The sequence below is a fragment of the Rhamphochromis longiceps genome, linkage group LG7, assembly GCF_057381845.1.
Source record: "Rhamphochromis longiceps isolate RC_006_pf linkage group LG7, R_longiceps_female_GT1.1, whole genome shotgun sequence".
NCBI lineage: Eukaryota > Metazoa > Chordata > Actinopteri > Cichliformes > Cichlidae > Rhamphochromis > Rhamphochromis longiceps.
Genome location: NC_140563.1, coordinates 25,881,476 through 25,897,840, shown reverse-complemented (window position 1 = coordinate 25,897,840; position 16,365 = coordinate 25,881,476). Strand labels below are relative to the sequence as shown.

Here is a 16,365-nt window from a genome sequence, read left to right as displayed (position 1 = left end):
GAATAAAATAAAGTTCACTACGATATCAGTAAAATCAAAGCACCCCCCCAGCTGTATAGAAACTCCTCATGCTAGCTAGCACGCAGTACGAGTTATTGTAACTGACTGTAAAAAGTCAGCACAACGAAAATAAACTCCACCTAAACTTGCATTATATCTGACACAGATAGACTGCAGGTCATAACTTCTTACCTGAAGTTCAGTTCACCTGACACTCGGACCGGCGGCTGCCTTGGGTCTCTCCTCCTGCCTCCCCTTTCTCTCATCCACCTGTTGGCCTCCACCACTTGCTAATTTTACTGAATCTGAGGAAGCTCCGCCATAGCCACCACCAAACAACAGAGTTATTTTTTATACAACGACTAGCATCTGGCCAATCCACCACCTTTCATTCTTTATACCGTTACAAAGAAGAAAAAATTTGAGATCTTCAGGTCTCAAGAATGAATTGTGTTCACCTTTGGCTATGGAATTTTGAATCACTCCAAAGTCTCACCATTGAAGTTGACGGCGTGGATATGGGTCAGCAGCTCTCTTCCATCAATGTTGGTCATACGAGGGCACAGGCCAAGGTACCCTGGGCAGAGCTCACGGTGCATGTGGTCCAGAGCATGGGCCATCGCGTAGACGGCGTCCATCACAAACTGCACCTTCCCCTCTTGTTCATAGATGGAGTCACGGCCAACTTTCTCCAACCCTGAAACAAAGTTGATCGACTTAAATTACCAAACATATAAAATATATTGCAGGCTGAAAGTTCAGTGAACTCACTATGGTTAAATGGGGAACTCAGCTGGGGTCTATTTTGGACCTTCTAATGGTTGCTTAAAGTAATGACTTGAATGACTGACTTACAAATGACTTAATAATTATCATCCAATAATATCATATATAAAAAAGAGAACATTCTGCATAATTAATACTTTGACTTTAGGATACTTAAGTTTTTTTTTTTATATAAAACCATAAATATGATTAAGCAGAATTATGATTTTCTTAAGTAAGGAGTAAAAAAATAAATTCACCACTTGCAAAATAGTTATTATGTTAAAAAATGTATAGTGTCACTTTTTCCAGTGTTTTTCTATTGTGTGCCAACTGTACATATTTGTGATTAAATGGTTTCCTTGGCAAAGTTCTTGGTCTTTTTGGTACCACTCCATTGAAAAAAATCAAGCAAGTCAAAACTGCCATGGAAAATGCCTTAAAAGGAGTTGTTTACTGAGGACCACAAATATCACTGTGGGTTTCATTCAGGCAGCAACATTAAAATGACTAAGAAACTAAAGCACTGACATATTCATCTTTAGGCTCCACGGGGAAAAAAGAAAAGAAAAAAAAAAACACCACACATTCAGAGAGCAAAGAAATAAGCACAATACTGTTCAACTACCTTTACTAATATATATCTGAGTCAATCTCATCCCACCTCTTTATTTGATCTCTTTTTTTTAACCCAAAGGTTACGGCACTCATCCTTTCCGTTAGGCAAGAAGTTACTAACAAAGATCATGGGAGTATGAAAAGAGCAACATTTCCTCTAATAAACCCATTAACATAAAAAGATACCTGATCTCATTTGTTGATTTAAAAATAAATCAAAGAAGACATTATGCAAAGTTTTTTCCAGATTTTCTAGAGAATTATTGGTGTTACTAGAGGCACGCTGCACCATGATGTTGGTGCACGCCAAAAAGGAAAAGAGAAAGACAGGAGGGGAAGACTAACTATTGGACTGGACCCTCCATAGACAAGAGACAAGGCCTTGTTGGATTAACAGGAGCTTCAAAAATCCAATTTAATTTTGATGGCAGACAAGAGAGGAAGGATCTGTCCAAATGGAGACATTTGCTCTGACTAATTACAGATAAAGAGTGATTACATATCTATATGGCTGACCCATGAATGGTGAGCAGACAGCACAGGATGTCAAACAACCGAGGCTGACAGAATGTAAATGGTAAATGGCCTGTATTTGTATAGCGCTTTACTTGAAGAGTCGGTGCAACATCATCAAAGTAAAATTTGAATGTAGCTTCTCACAACGACATAGAGAAGCTGAGACACCATCACACACTAAGACAAACACACACACATTTTGAAACGCATTTTTGAGTGGCGCTAAATACTAAACAGCTGCTTAAACCCTTCAGACATTGTTGCTGCTTTCAAACAGAGAAGGAAAGAGGGAAAGATGCTGAGCCTGTGTCTAGGTACATCAGTTCATCTGGTTATGTCCCCAACTGAGCAAACTGCAGCACAAACAGGAACATGTACACAAGAAACAGAGGTGGGACCAAGTCATTGTTTTGCAAGTCTCAAGTAAGTCTCAAGTCTTTATCCTCAAGTCTCAAGTCAAGTCTCAAGTAATGTCAGGCAAGTCAGAGTCGAGTCTCAAGTCACTGGTGTAAAAGTCCGAGTCAAGTCACAAGTCTGAAACTTTGAATTTCAAGTCCTTTCGAGTCATTCAAAAAAACGAAAAAAAGCATGTTGCAGTTATATGCTAAATGTAAATATTAGACCATGTAATTTTTAAATCTGTGTTTTTCTCAACACATGACAAAATAGTGAACTTAGAAAATATACACAAATTGTGAAATTGCACCTCTTTAAAATGCAGCTCAATTAAACCTAGCTCCAAGAATAATTTTCACCGACAGTTCTGAGATAAGCTGCATGTTATTCTTGGATGCGCTTGTAGGACCGGCTTTAAAATCGCATGACAAAAATATCATACACATTAAAAAAAAACTGCATCACCAACGTAGCCTGGACAACATTTGCTAGTTAGATGAAGTCAGCTATCTCATCGTAGCATATTTATATGCATATTTATAATTATACGGTTCTTGGAGTGAGTGCATACACTCATGAAGTTTAGTAACTTCAGGTCACTGCAACAAGCCCAGGTACAGTTTACCGACGGATGGGTGCAGGACCTTGAAACGCACAGTGTAGAACGAAAGACCATCATACTGTGATATTCTGGATTAGGCTCTTAAAAGGATCAGGACAGAAGGACGTGGATAGGTGCCTTTATTGAACAGCAGGACATCACACACTAACTTGTTGTTTCTTAGCGGTGCAGAAAACTACCCTTTTTTGTTGTTATATATTGGTCAACCAAGAACTAGCCCTGTAACAGGCACTTCTGTATTTTACCACTGGGGGGCAACAATTCACTCTATTACATTCCTCCCCTTTTAGATTTGTAATTGAAGTAAGCAACCCTTTAAAGAATGTATTTCACTGCCCCCACCAAAAAGAAATATTCTGTGGCCCTTACGAACAATGAACAAATGTAGCCATTACTTCCATTATTAACTCTTCACTTCTAAAATAACTGGCAGTAAATAACTAAAACATAACTCTACATTTTCAAAGATTCAGTCTCTTTGGGGGAACTCTGCGTCTCTCTGGGTATCTGCGTTCCACAGATGGGCTTTGGGTGGTTTCTGGGTTGGATACTGGTGGTTCATCGGTTGTCTGTTTAGGTGGTTCAGGAGGTAAGGAGTGTGATGTTAAAATCCCAGGTGGACTTGGTGGTATCTCTGGAACAACACTGTCCATAATCACTTCTGGCCGTCCCTCTGAAACCGGTGAAAATATAACTGGGGGTTTCTCCACAGTCTGTCTCCATGGTAACAGGTGATCCACATGTATTGTGCGTGTTCTCTGTCCCTCTTGTATCAGGTAAGTAACACTTCCCATTTTCTTCAGAACTGTTCCCTGAGTCCATTTTGTTTCCCCCCCCCTGAAGTTTCGGATACGCACAGCGTCTCCCTCCGAAAAAACACGAACAGGTTGGGTTTTGTAATCATGGTGTCGCTTCTGCTCAGACTGTTTCTGTTCAATGTGTCTGCTTAGTTCAGGTTTCAGCAGGCTGAAGCGAGTCCGGATCTGACGTTTCAGGAACAACTCTGCTGGTGTACGACCCGTTACAGTGTGCGGTGTACTGCGATACATGATAAGGAAGTTTGCCCAACGATGACTGAGTGGCAATGTGGCCTTACCATCTGCTTCCAGCACATTTTTCATCAGGGATCGTTTCAGGATTTGTACTGACCTCTCTGCTGCCCCGTTTGATGCAGGATGATAGGCAGGAACAGCTGTGTGTCTGATCCCATTTAACTCCAGAAACTGATTGAATTCCTTTGACACAAGTTGAGGTCCATTGTCTGAAACAAGCTCTTCTGGAAGTCCATATGAAGCAAATAACCCTCTCAAAACCTCAATGGTGTTGTGTGAGGTAATGGATGGCATAGGGAACACTTCCAACCATTTTGAATGACTGTCAATGACAACTAAAAAGTACTGCTTGCCTTTTTCAGCGAAATCAATGTGAATCCGTTGCCAAACTCTCTCAGGCCACTTCCACGGATGGAGTGGTGCAACGGGTGGTGACTTCTGTACAGCCTGACAGACTGAGCAGCTTTGAACCAGTTCTTGTATATCACCATCACAGCCTGGCCACCACAGGTAACTGCGAGCGAGTGCTTTCATACGACAGATACCTGGATGTTCATGATGCAGGTCTTCCAGCACTTTCTGTTGGTAAACCGGTGGAATGATGACCCGTTGTCCCCAAAGAACACATCCTTGTTCTGCTGACAGCTCGTGTCTGCGTGTAAAGTAAGGCTTAAGTGATTCGTCTTGCATATAACTTGGCCACCCATTCATGGTGTAGCTCCAGACCTTGCTGAGGATTGGATCCTTCATGGTTGCTCTCTCAATGTCTTTAGCTACTATTGGTAGCTCTTCCACATGTGAGAAATAGAAGATACTTCCCTCAGCGGCAATGTTGTCTGGCGTATTCCGAGGTAGACGTGACAATGCATCTGCATTAGCATGTTCAGCTGATCTTCTATATTCAATGTCATAATTGTATGCCATTAGAATAAGAGCCCAGCGTTGCATTCTTAGTGCAGCGAGTGTTGGGACAGCTGACTTTGGCCCTAGTATAGCCAGCAGTGGCTTATGATCTGTTATGAGGGTGAATTTCCTTCCATACAGATATTTATGGAATTTCTTTACTCCAAAAATTATGGCAAGGGCCTCTTTTTCTATCTGGGCATACTTTCGCTCAGCTTCAGTTAATGTTCTTGATGCGAAAGCCACAGGCCTTTCCTCTCCATTTTCCATGACATGAGAGATGACTGCGCCCAATCCATAAGGTGATGCATCGCAGGCTAACTTCAATGGCAGATTTGTGCTGTAGTGCACCAACACTTTGTTCTGCAGCAGTAGACTTTTTGCATCCCTGAATGCTTTTGCACATTCCATGGTCCAAATCCATTTAGCATCTTTTCTCAACAGGTTATGCAAAGGCTGAAGAATGGTGGATGGATTTTCCAAAAATCGACTGTAGTAATTTAGAAGACCAAGAAAGGACTTCAGTTCAGTGACGTTTGTTGGTTCTGGTGCATTTGCTATGGCTGCTACCTTTTCCTCTAAAGGATGCAGACCATCCCTGTCAATACGATGTCCCAGGTACTCCACACTGCTCTGAAGAAAGTGGCACTTGGAAAGCTTCACTCTGACACCATGCTTCTCCAGACGTGTGAGTACTTCCTCCAACCTCTTCAAATGATCCCTTTCAGATGAAGCAGTGATGAGGATGTCATCCAAAAAGCAGGTGACATGCTCCATCCCCTGAAGGATTTGATCCATCACAGACTGGAAAAGAGCCGGAGCACTGGAAACACCATAGCTGAGGCGATTGTACTTATAGAGACCTTTGTGTGTGTTGATGACCAGATACTTCTCTGATTCTTCATCTAACTGTAGCTGCTGATAGGCATGAGAAAGGTCAAGTTTACTGAAGGATATTCCTCCAGCTAAAGTGGCAAACAAATCTTCAGTATTTGGAAGTGGATATCTTTCCTCTTCAACACACTGGTTGACACTGACTTTGTAGTCACCACATATCCTAATTGTTTTGTCTGCCTTTGGCACAGTAACAATAGGGGATGCCCACTCACTTTTCTCAACCTTTGAAATAACCTTCACCTTTTCCAATCTGTCCAGCTCCTTTTCCACAGCTTCTTTTAGTGCATAAGGAACTGGGCGAGCTTTACAGAAAATTGGTGTGGTGTTTGGTTTAGTGTGGATTCTAGCTTTAAATCCCTTTATGCAGCCTTGGTCATCCGAAAACACTGCCTGATGGCGCTGAATCACTTCTAGTACTCCTGGCTTTGCTTCTTTCTGCACCAGTACCTTGTGTACTGTGAAAATCTGTTTCCAGTTCAGCTGTAGTTTCTTTAACCAGTTTCGTCCAATCAGAGCTGGTCTGTCTCCCTGAACAACGATCAGTGGTAGGGTGATGTTTTGAGTCCCATACTGTACTGGTAACATAATATATCCACGCACAGCAATGTGTTGGCCTGAGTAGGACTTGAGCTTTAGCCCACTGGCTGGTTTTATAGGGAAATGAGTGAGATGCATCTGATAATACTTGTCTGATACTACCGACACTGCTGATCCTGTATCCAGCAGCATGGTGGTGTTCTTGCTCCCAAGCGCAACATCCACTGTGTATCCCTTCTCACTGGAGGTGATGGAGTACATTGAATAAACTCCAAAAAGTTCAGCTTCATCATTCCTACTTGAGCATTCATCCTCAGTTTCCAAATACTGAGTTTGCTGACTGAATTTTTTATTCCTGCAAGCACGTGCAATGTGTCCTATTTTTGCACAAACATGACACTTTTCGCTCTTAAATTTGCACTCACGTGCTGAATGCTTTCCACCACAACGATAACATGGTTGCTTCATTCCTGTGTCTTTTTTAGGTCCCTTCCAGTTCTTTGGCTTGTTATTGCCCTCTTGCCTGTTCTGTCCTTTCCATCCTTTGTTGAAAAAATTTGGAGCATTTGTCAAGGCATTTACGTGGTGAGGGTCCTGGCGTCCTGAGAACTCCATCGTATTTTTCGAAGCGAGTTCCATGGATACGGCAATCTCACATGCACGTGGAAATGTAAGATCCTTTTCCGATAGTAGCTTGCGCTGCACAGCATCAGAACGCAGCCCACTAACAAAACGATCCCTCAGGGCCTCATCCAAATATTGTCCAAAATCACATGTGGCTGACAACTGCCTCAGGGCGACAACATAGTCAGAAACTGCCTCCCCTTCTTTCTGGTTACGTTTCTGAAAACGAAAACGCTCAGCTATCACCACTGGAGTCGGCTTATAATGCGCACTTAACGCCCCAGTCAGCGCTGCATATCCCATGGTACTCGGTACCCTCGGAGACACAAGATTCTTTAGCAGCCTGTATGTATCTGCTCCGATCACAGAGAGAAACGTGCACACTTTCTTCTCATCGGAAACATCATTTGCCAACATCCATTGCTCCAACCGCTCCAAATATGACTCAAAATCTTCCTTCGATTCATTATACTCTTCAACACGACCCACATGCATCGCCATGTTAGCTCACCAAAAGCTGTTCCGCTGCAGCCGTGAAGAAAACGTCTTGATTTGTCTTTGTCTTTACATGTGAACACAACCCTCCTACAGCCTCTGTCACGCTGTGGAAATCTTTAGAATCCTCGTCGCCAGTTGTGATATTCTGGATTAGGCTCTTAAAAGGATCAGGACAGAAGGACGTGGATAGGTGCCTTTATTGAACAGCAGGACATCACACACTAACTTGTTGTTTCTTAGCGGTGCAGAAAACTACCCTTTTTTGTTGTTATATATTGGTCAACCAAGAACTAGCCCTGTAACAGGCACTTCTGTATTTTACCACTGGGGGGCAACAATTCACTCTATTACAATACGTATCATAAGTTTACCAGTCTCACAAACTGTCGTCATAAATACACATTCCTTAACCGTTTATTAATAGGACCTTTGAGCTCAACGATAATTAATTAGTAGTGGAAATAATTTCTGGTAGCATCACAGAAATGTAGCAGTGACAATAATATTGTATGCTGTAATCGTACTGGGCAATTAGTGATACAAAAAAACCCGTTTTATCCTGTGAATAAAAGTATGTTTTTGTCAATGTACCATAATAACAGAAGCGAAACGCAATATCATGTCAGGACAATTCACTATTTATGCACAATAAACAAAGGAGCATAGCGCGACCATTTCTGTTCAGCGCCAGACTTGCTTGTAACCTATATCACCAATTATGTTAAGAAAAATGACGTATTAACTACTAAAAAACACTGACCTTCGTGTAAATGCTTGGAGCAGACTAACCTGTGAGCTGGAGTGTTCTGGGACGTTATATTTGGTCTTTGAATGGCTGCAATCCAGTCGCCTCTTTGTTACTTCGGAAACATGGCTCGAACAATTTCTCTTCAACGACGTAATCCGATAACAACCGATCTCTTTACCCGTCGGCTTCCCGTGGCTGTCATGCGACCGGCTATTGCAGTTAATAATACAACAGCTTCTTGCCATTTTTGTGTTTCTTTTTATCGCTGTATAACTGATTTCAATTGAAAGTCTGTGTGCGCTAGTACCTCTTGCCACGAGTTCCCAGAATCCTTTGCGGTTCTACCCGTGAATGACGTCACATTTTCAATCTCTATATAATATGCATGTTAAATTTTATATTTGGGGTGAAATATCAAGTCTTTTCAAGTAAACCGGTTCAAGTCCAATAGCTAGGTTTCATTTGACGTAGACGTGACGTCGACGTAAAGCGCGAAATTTGACTGGCGGTCGGAAGTGAAAAAGATAAGCGCAAAATCACAGACAGACAGTACACAAAATGCCTATGTCCTGTTGTGTTTACGGATGCTCCAGTAGGTCGACCAGAGAAACTGATAAACGGTATTTTAGGGTACCAAAAATAGCCCATCGAAGAGGAGAAAAATGGAAAATTCTAACCGAAAAACGTAGGAAAAAATGGATTTTAAATTTACGTTTACAGTCGGGAGGAGCAGAGTCTGCCAATGCCCGTGTCTGCAGCGACCACTTCGTCAGAGGTAATGTTATGTTTGCAAACGAACTTATTAGCATTAGGTTGTCGTTAAATTCTCGTTTACTTAGTGCTTTTAAGTTAGTAGTCTAATATTGACTTGATTGGGACTATAGGCTGCCCAAGTGCTTTGGATGACGAAGAGTCGGAGGACTGGGCTCCGACGGTCAATCTCGGCTACGAACGAAAACCCAGATCGGAATCAGTTCTCAAACGAGAGAAAAGAATGAAGCTTAAGGCAGAACAGCATCGATGTGCAGAGGCGATTTTGGATATGCAACAGACGGCTGAGAGCCCGGATTTGAGCCTAGTGACAGTGGAGAACAGGCTACTAACCCTGCCATACAATTGCAATGAGCTGCAATCACTTCTCCATCCTCCTTTGCAATTACCCAAGTCTTCAGAGGTGTCTCGTTAGACCGCTGAGAATGGTTTACCTTGAAACAAACAACTGTCACTCTAACGAAGTCCTAAGGATGTGGCATGTTTGTTGACGTTAAAGCCGCTACCGCTAACTGTTAGCGTGTTTAAGATAAAGCAATATAAGAACAAACACTCACCCTTGCAAACACCAAACTGTATCCATCACGGAGACGTTTTGTTCCAAGGTTGTGGACCCACCCGCTGACAAAAAAATTGTACGCCTCCAGACTCTTGAAAGCTTTCATTTGCTGCCTAGTGTAGTAAGAAGTCTGGAGGACCAAGTAGTTGGTGATATCCACAGCCTCGATAGTAGGCAAATCCTTTACTTCTGTGGTGTATTCGGACATTTTCAAAGAATACGGATCACGTCCGATATATTTTTTAACTATCTGTTTATATCTCTCCCGAGAAACGGGGTCTAAAGTTGCACAATAGCTGCTCTCCTGACTCTCCACAGTGTCCTCCATGTTTACTTCCGCCCTCCACTCAAAAATCGCGCTGCCTCCGCACGTCATCAGAACCACGTGACCGCAACCCAACTATTCAAGTCCCAAGTCATTGGTGTAAAAGTCCAAGTCAAGTCACAAGTCTTAGAACATTTTTTCAAGTCAAGTCTAAAGTCATAAAATTAATGACTCGAGTCTGACTCGAGTCCAAGTCATGTGACTCGAGTCCACACCTCTGACAAGAAAACACAAGGCATTCAAATGCAATCTCTCATCTGTAATTAGCTTCGGTTCCCTTTCCCCTTGTTACACTGGGTGTATACATTGTCTCAGTCTTCCTTTTGCTCTTGGTCATGTTCTCCCTTCTAGCTGTGTCCTTCCTTCTCGTGTGTTAGGGTTAGAAGAGTTTTTGGTTATATACTTTTGCTTCTGACCTGTTTTGTTTTTCATTGTGTTTTTATAAGGCCTTTGCAATAAAACTATTTTTTAGTTTTATGCCTTGTCCTCCAGGTCCTGCCTGCCTGCCACACAGAAAAGTTTGACAGTTTGTCCACTAGGAGTTCGAAAAAACGTGTTACTTTAAAATTCAACACTTTTTTCTTTTTTTAACCTATCTGATTAACTAGGAACAGTCTGTAAACCCATATGGAAAAAAAATAGTAAAAACTTATAAAAGACTTGCATAAGATGTGGCCTACTTCATATAGTAAATCATATAAGGCATATATGATTTACTCATGAAAGTGGCCACTTTCTCATTACTTTCATATATTATTTTAGTAAGTATCCAAAACATACATGTTTCATTTATATAATTTTTCAAGGGATCTTATATCTGTTTTCACTCTTGTATGCTTTTCATACACAACAGATACAAACTTTATAAGATTTATATATATCTTTTCCATATGGGAAGCTATAATTATCAAAATTTAAGATGCACATAGCCAGACTAATGATTGAAATTATAATCATAGCAATAGGAGTAAATTTAAAACAGGAAAAGCTGGTGCATTCAAGTGTAAAATGGAGAATAAAAACAACAACACTGATGTTTTTAGTGCCCTAAGTTATCATTTAAGTCTATCAAAGTTGATGAACAGCATTTAATTTAATATTTGCAACTTCAATATAATCTGTGTACACTAAGTAAAAACACAGCAGCAGCTTTTTTATGTTACCCTACAAATGGCCAAAGTGTTGAGTTTGTCCTTTAAATGTGTATTAGGATAACATTAGGCTTCACTCTCTTACTCTAACATGCATCTCACAACCTGAATTAGAAAACAACATGGTCATTCCCATTATCTAAACAAGCTTCTCTGTAAGCTGGTTCAGCTCGCACACAAAAACAAACAGAATGGTAATTCTAGATTGCAATCAACGACAGACAGATAGAGAATCCATGCATGCAGGGGAGGATGTCAGGGAAGACGACAAGCTCACCTGTGGAAAGCATCTGTCAGGTAATTTGGCTGAAAGCTGCTTTTATCTGAGCATGTGAGTGTGATGTGTTTCTGTTGCAGTGCTACACTTCAAACAGAATACTTTCATTTTCATTAACCCCCCTAATTTATCCATTAACAAAACATTATTGATGTGTTTTAATCATATTATAGTGGAGTGGAAAGATTAAATGATTTCAATATATGCACATTTTTATTGGATAGCTTGCACAGTTTAAGGGCTGTTTAGACTTTTGTAACAAAATGGAATTAATGAAATGTCTTTTCTTTATTTGGACTTTAAAAACTCCCTTCATATTCCTATGGAATTAGAAATATTAACAGATTCATTAATATTAGTATTAGTATTTGAAAACAAACAAACAAAAACAGCACCTCTGCTAAATCACTGACTGGCAATTTTTTTCAAAGAACAGAAATATTTCATATTTTAAGACACATTTAGAATCCACGTATTTATACAAATATGATTAAAAAACTGAAAAACATGTTCTCCTATTAAATTCCTACCTTACAATGACCCCATTGTTATTTTTCCTTCAGCTGTAATTAAAATACCATAAAGAAAGTATTTCTTCTTTTTAAGTCAGAGCAAAACAGCAATCAGCATGATTTCAAAGAATTGTTTTATGGCATTTTAAACACGATTGATATCTTCTAAGAATTACATTTACAATTTAAGTATAATTTGTATAATTTAAAGTGTTTTTGTACCTTTGAAAGCATTAGTCTCAACATTAAACCATTGAGAAAATCCAGTCAGCAAACTTATTTTAGCTAATTACTGAATGGTAAAAAAATAAGAAAGTGTCATAAATTAGGTTTATTAAAGGTATTTCAAGGAAAATTTTTTATCCAATGTGTAAACTCAAGTAAAAGATGGGATAGAAAGAAAATACTCCCATCCAAGCAGGCTGGGGAAAAATGCTTTGCTTTTGAATGAATTTCTTTTTAAGAGCGACACACTTGACCACATGAGTTGAGCTCAGAGGAGGTGGTGACAGACATAACAGATTATTCCTAATTAACCCAGTTAATTACAGTTAATAAGCAAATCCTCTCATAGAACATATCACACGGACACTGAAGTTTTGAACACACTGAACACATTTCCCCTCAAGTGATCTCATTCAGGATTTTACAAAAATTAAGACCTGGCTAAAGATTATACAGAAACTTACATTTAAAACTTGTTATATCAAAACAAAGAGCAAAGCTGTGAGTAAACTTCACTACATATTTGAAAAAGGAATAGAAGTTGAGTCTCCTTTAGTTTGTGCAGTTTGGCTACGTTCACACTGCAGGCGAAAGCGCATCAAATCTGATTTTTTTGACCCTATGCGACCCATATCCAATCATGGTATAATGGATTGGATTGGATTTATATAGCACTTTTCAAGGCACCCAAAGCGCTTTACAATTCCATTATTCATTCACTCTCACATTCACACACTGGTGGAGGCAGCTACAGTTGTAGCCACAGCTGCCCTGGGGCAGACTGACAGAAGCGAGGCTGCCATATCGCGCGATCTGCCCCTCTGGCCGACACCAGTAGGCAAAGTGTCTTGCCCAAGGACACAACGACCAGGACAGAGAGCCCGGGGATCGAACCGGCGACCTTCCGGTTACAGATGCGCTTCCCAACCTCCTGCGTATGACAGAGTGAATGGCACAAATCCAATATTTTCAAATCTGATCTGGGTGACTTTCGTATGTGGTACTGAATCTGATACATATCTGATGTTTTAGAAAGCGACTGCTGTTTGAATGGTCATGTCATATTAAACGTGAACATTTTATTTGTACTGTATAATCTGCAGATTCTGACAGAAATCTGTAACTATCATTTGAAGCACCGCTCCTCTCAAAAACAGCAATAAGGATCATTATTAGGTTATCTACATTATGTAAATAACAAAATAACTTAAAGCAAAAATTGGGAAACGTAAAGTCCGAAGTCTTTATATTAAGGCCATCAGTCAAACAATATTGTTTGCTCTGGGTCTAAACAGAGTGCGTTGTGTGTGACGTCTTATTTTGTGCATGCGGGCCGCTTTGAGCGGTCACACTAGAGCGCGTTTGCTGTCGCATTTTATTTGTAGTGTGAACAAGCAGACAAAAAAATCGGATTTGATCAGAAAATCGAAATTGAGCACCTGCAGGGTGAACGTAGTTTGCAGTTAGTCTGGTTGTGACAGAAACCAATTAGTAGCTGTTAACAGAGAAGAATCAATGTATTGAAAACAGTTGATGGTGAAGTCGTTTTTATCTTTCAGAATCAGAATCAGAATACTTTATTGATCCCTGGGGGAAATTATTTCAGTCTCCTGACACAAACGGATGCAACCACAAAGACCATAAAGCTCCTGATTTCAGCTGATTTGCATCCGCAGGACTGAGGAGCTCAATGTCCAGTGAGTGACAAAACCCCCCCAAAAAGGAGTGTTTCTTGGTTTGGAGCAGAAATACAGCTTTACCCTGTATTCATGTTCCAGACTCTGTTAACTAGTTTTTATCTTCTGACTTTTAGCAACGCATCTGGAAACAGCCTTGAGTTTGCACATGAAATCCAATCATAAACTAATTTCATTTTCAGTGCAAGCAGTCCTGTTACAGAAGAGATCACAGTTCAGGGGAAATTGGAGGCCAAGTCAACAACTCAAACTCATTGCTGTGCTACTAAAACCATTGCCGGAGCTGGTTCAGAAGAAAAATGCTGTGACTGCAATGATCAGGATTATAAACGAGAATTCAGGAGAGTGATGGCTTATACCGAAATAGCTTAATACCTATCTATAATCACTAATTACATGAGGCTAAATCATTAAGTCACTCATCACTGCATGATTCAGTGTTGTCCCTCTGGTAAAGCTAAAGTTACTTTTTCCTCATCCTCAAAGTCGGAAATAAAGTCCCTGGTGTCTCGCTCATCAGTCTGTACAAGTGAGAACTGCACCTACGCAGTTCTGCTCATTCATCTGTGCCACACAGCATGTGTTATAGTGGATGGATAGTGCCAAATTAATGAAGTGCAAAGATGACACCCATCCCCTTGAGCTTTACCACTGTTAGGTAGCAAGGCTCTTTGCACACAATACAGTTCCATCAGTCTTCAGAATAAGAAGGTTTGATACTCACATACCACTCAACACTCATGTTGGTACAATTTAGTCTTTCAGCACTTTACAGCACTGACAAAGATACTACGCACACACACACACACGCACACACACGCACACACGCACGCACGTACGCACTATTAGATTATTCTGTTATTATATGTTACCTTATATATGTAATCAAAGTAGTTGAATTAGAATACTGCTGTAGATCACATTATACCCTTTAATATAGAGTGTGTGAGCTGTATGTAGTGTAGTTCTCATTATACTTTTGAGTTAACAGAACATATTCACATATTAGTTCATTAGATAAATGTGCATCACTCTGTATCCTTGATCTGCTGGGAATGTGTTACACTGTTTTCTTGACATGCTTAATTGTTGAATCATGAAGAGAAGGTTGTAAGCAGGAGACTCTGTGTCTAAAGACAGGGGAGATAGATAGACCACATTCCACACCCCCACCTTACAGAAAGCAGAGAAACAACTGCCGAGGTCATAACTTAGGCGCTGTAACAGAGAAAAAATGTGATGTTTTGGCTTTTACGACTAGCTGGGGGCCACTAGAGACTATAAAAAGCTGAGCAACCCGTCACCATTTTGAGACATGTGCCTGACCCTCTGGTAGCATCTCTCCCGTCCGGACGTTGTAATGCTCTGACTGTTGAATTGTATGGAAATAAATGATTGTTGATTGAGCATTGATACACCGAGTATTGTCCTTCCTTCAGCCCAAAGATTCAAAGAATTGGGAGAATTCAACAGCACGCACGCACACACACACACAATTAAGACTGCTGACCTGCCAACTCAGCTGTTTTGTCTGTGTGATGATGCAGCTCCAAAACTCAATCTGGAACTTCTAATAAAATCTTTTGAGATCTGCCCGACAGCAGCAGCCTGATCAAAGCTCAGGTAACATTATCAGGGAAGCAGTTGGAACACTGCAGCTTTTTCTAGAGTGCTGACATTGCCTTCTGCTGTTTTACTTCTATCTCCAGCTGGAGGTACTCTGTTTGTTTGTACTTAGCCAAACACCTCCACAAATGCTGTTTTGCGTGTCAGACAAGTTTTTAAGGGATTTAGCCGATAGTGCACCTCTGCTGAGTGTCTCCCTGCAGTCCTGATTCAGGGCTTCTCATGTAACAAACAGCTGCATGAGACATGGAACGAGAACAAAAACTCATTTCAGATCAGATTCACTATCAGTTAATGAGTCCAAATTTTATGCAATCATTTTGTTTGTCTTCAGAACCTAAAAAAATAAATAAATCCTTATTCGTAATTTTTTGGTGAGAGTTTAGTTCACTGGGTGAGCAGGTACAATATGCCTTAAGGCCAAAGTAGAAGTGGCCCAGGCTGAGTCTGGGGCCTTTTGTTTTGTGTATTCCCCTGCTCTCTCCTCCTCTTTCCTCTCTGCACTCCTGGTTAGGAGTGCTGAGTGCTAATGGTAGTCCCAAGCAGATTTCTTCTGTTTGTCTTTTGGGATAAAAAGCAAACTGTTGTCTTTTCCAATGTAAGGTTGTTTTTTTAACTAGTGTTTTCCAAATCTGGGCCTTTGCAGGATTATCATGGTTTTATCTGTATTCAAAACAAGTCAGCTGGTCTGGGCCTTAAAAAGAAAAAAAAAAACAACAACACCACCACCAACAAAAAAGAATCTAGAAAAGCATTTTTTTTTATTGCTATGACATTTTAGCTTCATATATCAAACTTTTTCAAATTTTTTCATAATTTTTTTTATATAAATTGAAAAAATGTCATTAAAGCATGAAATATAAAAATATACTTTTCATAAATTGCCACTTGCAGCTGTGTTCTGCAAGATTAAGATTTTATTAGTGTGTACTCAAATATTGGACCTTGCACGGCTGCAAATTTCTGAACACATTTCCTAAAATCAGGGAATGTAACAAATGGAAAGTACCTGTTTTTTATTTCCTGTTTTAGGCCTCTGAAATCAG

General features: G+C 40.3%; 1 protein-coding gene across 1 annotated transcript in view; it reads right to left on the bottom strand.

Annotated features, from left to right (window-relative positions):
- Positions 1 to 16,365, bottom strand: part of LOC146665400 (metabotropic glutamate receptor 8-like) — a 170,205-nt gene that overhangs the window by 20,527 nt on the left and 133,313 nt on the right. The window contains exon 6 of the mRNA XM_085413028.1: positions 497 to 697. Within this exon, the coding sequence (XP_085269154.1) occupies positions 497 to 697 (201 nt within the window). The remainder of the gene's footprint in view (positions 1 to 496; positions 698 to 16,365) is intronic.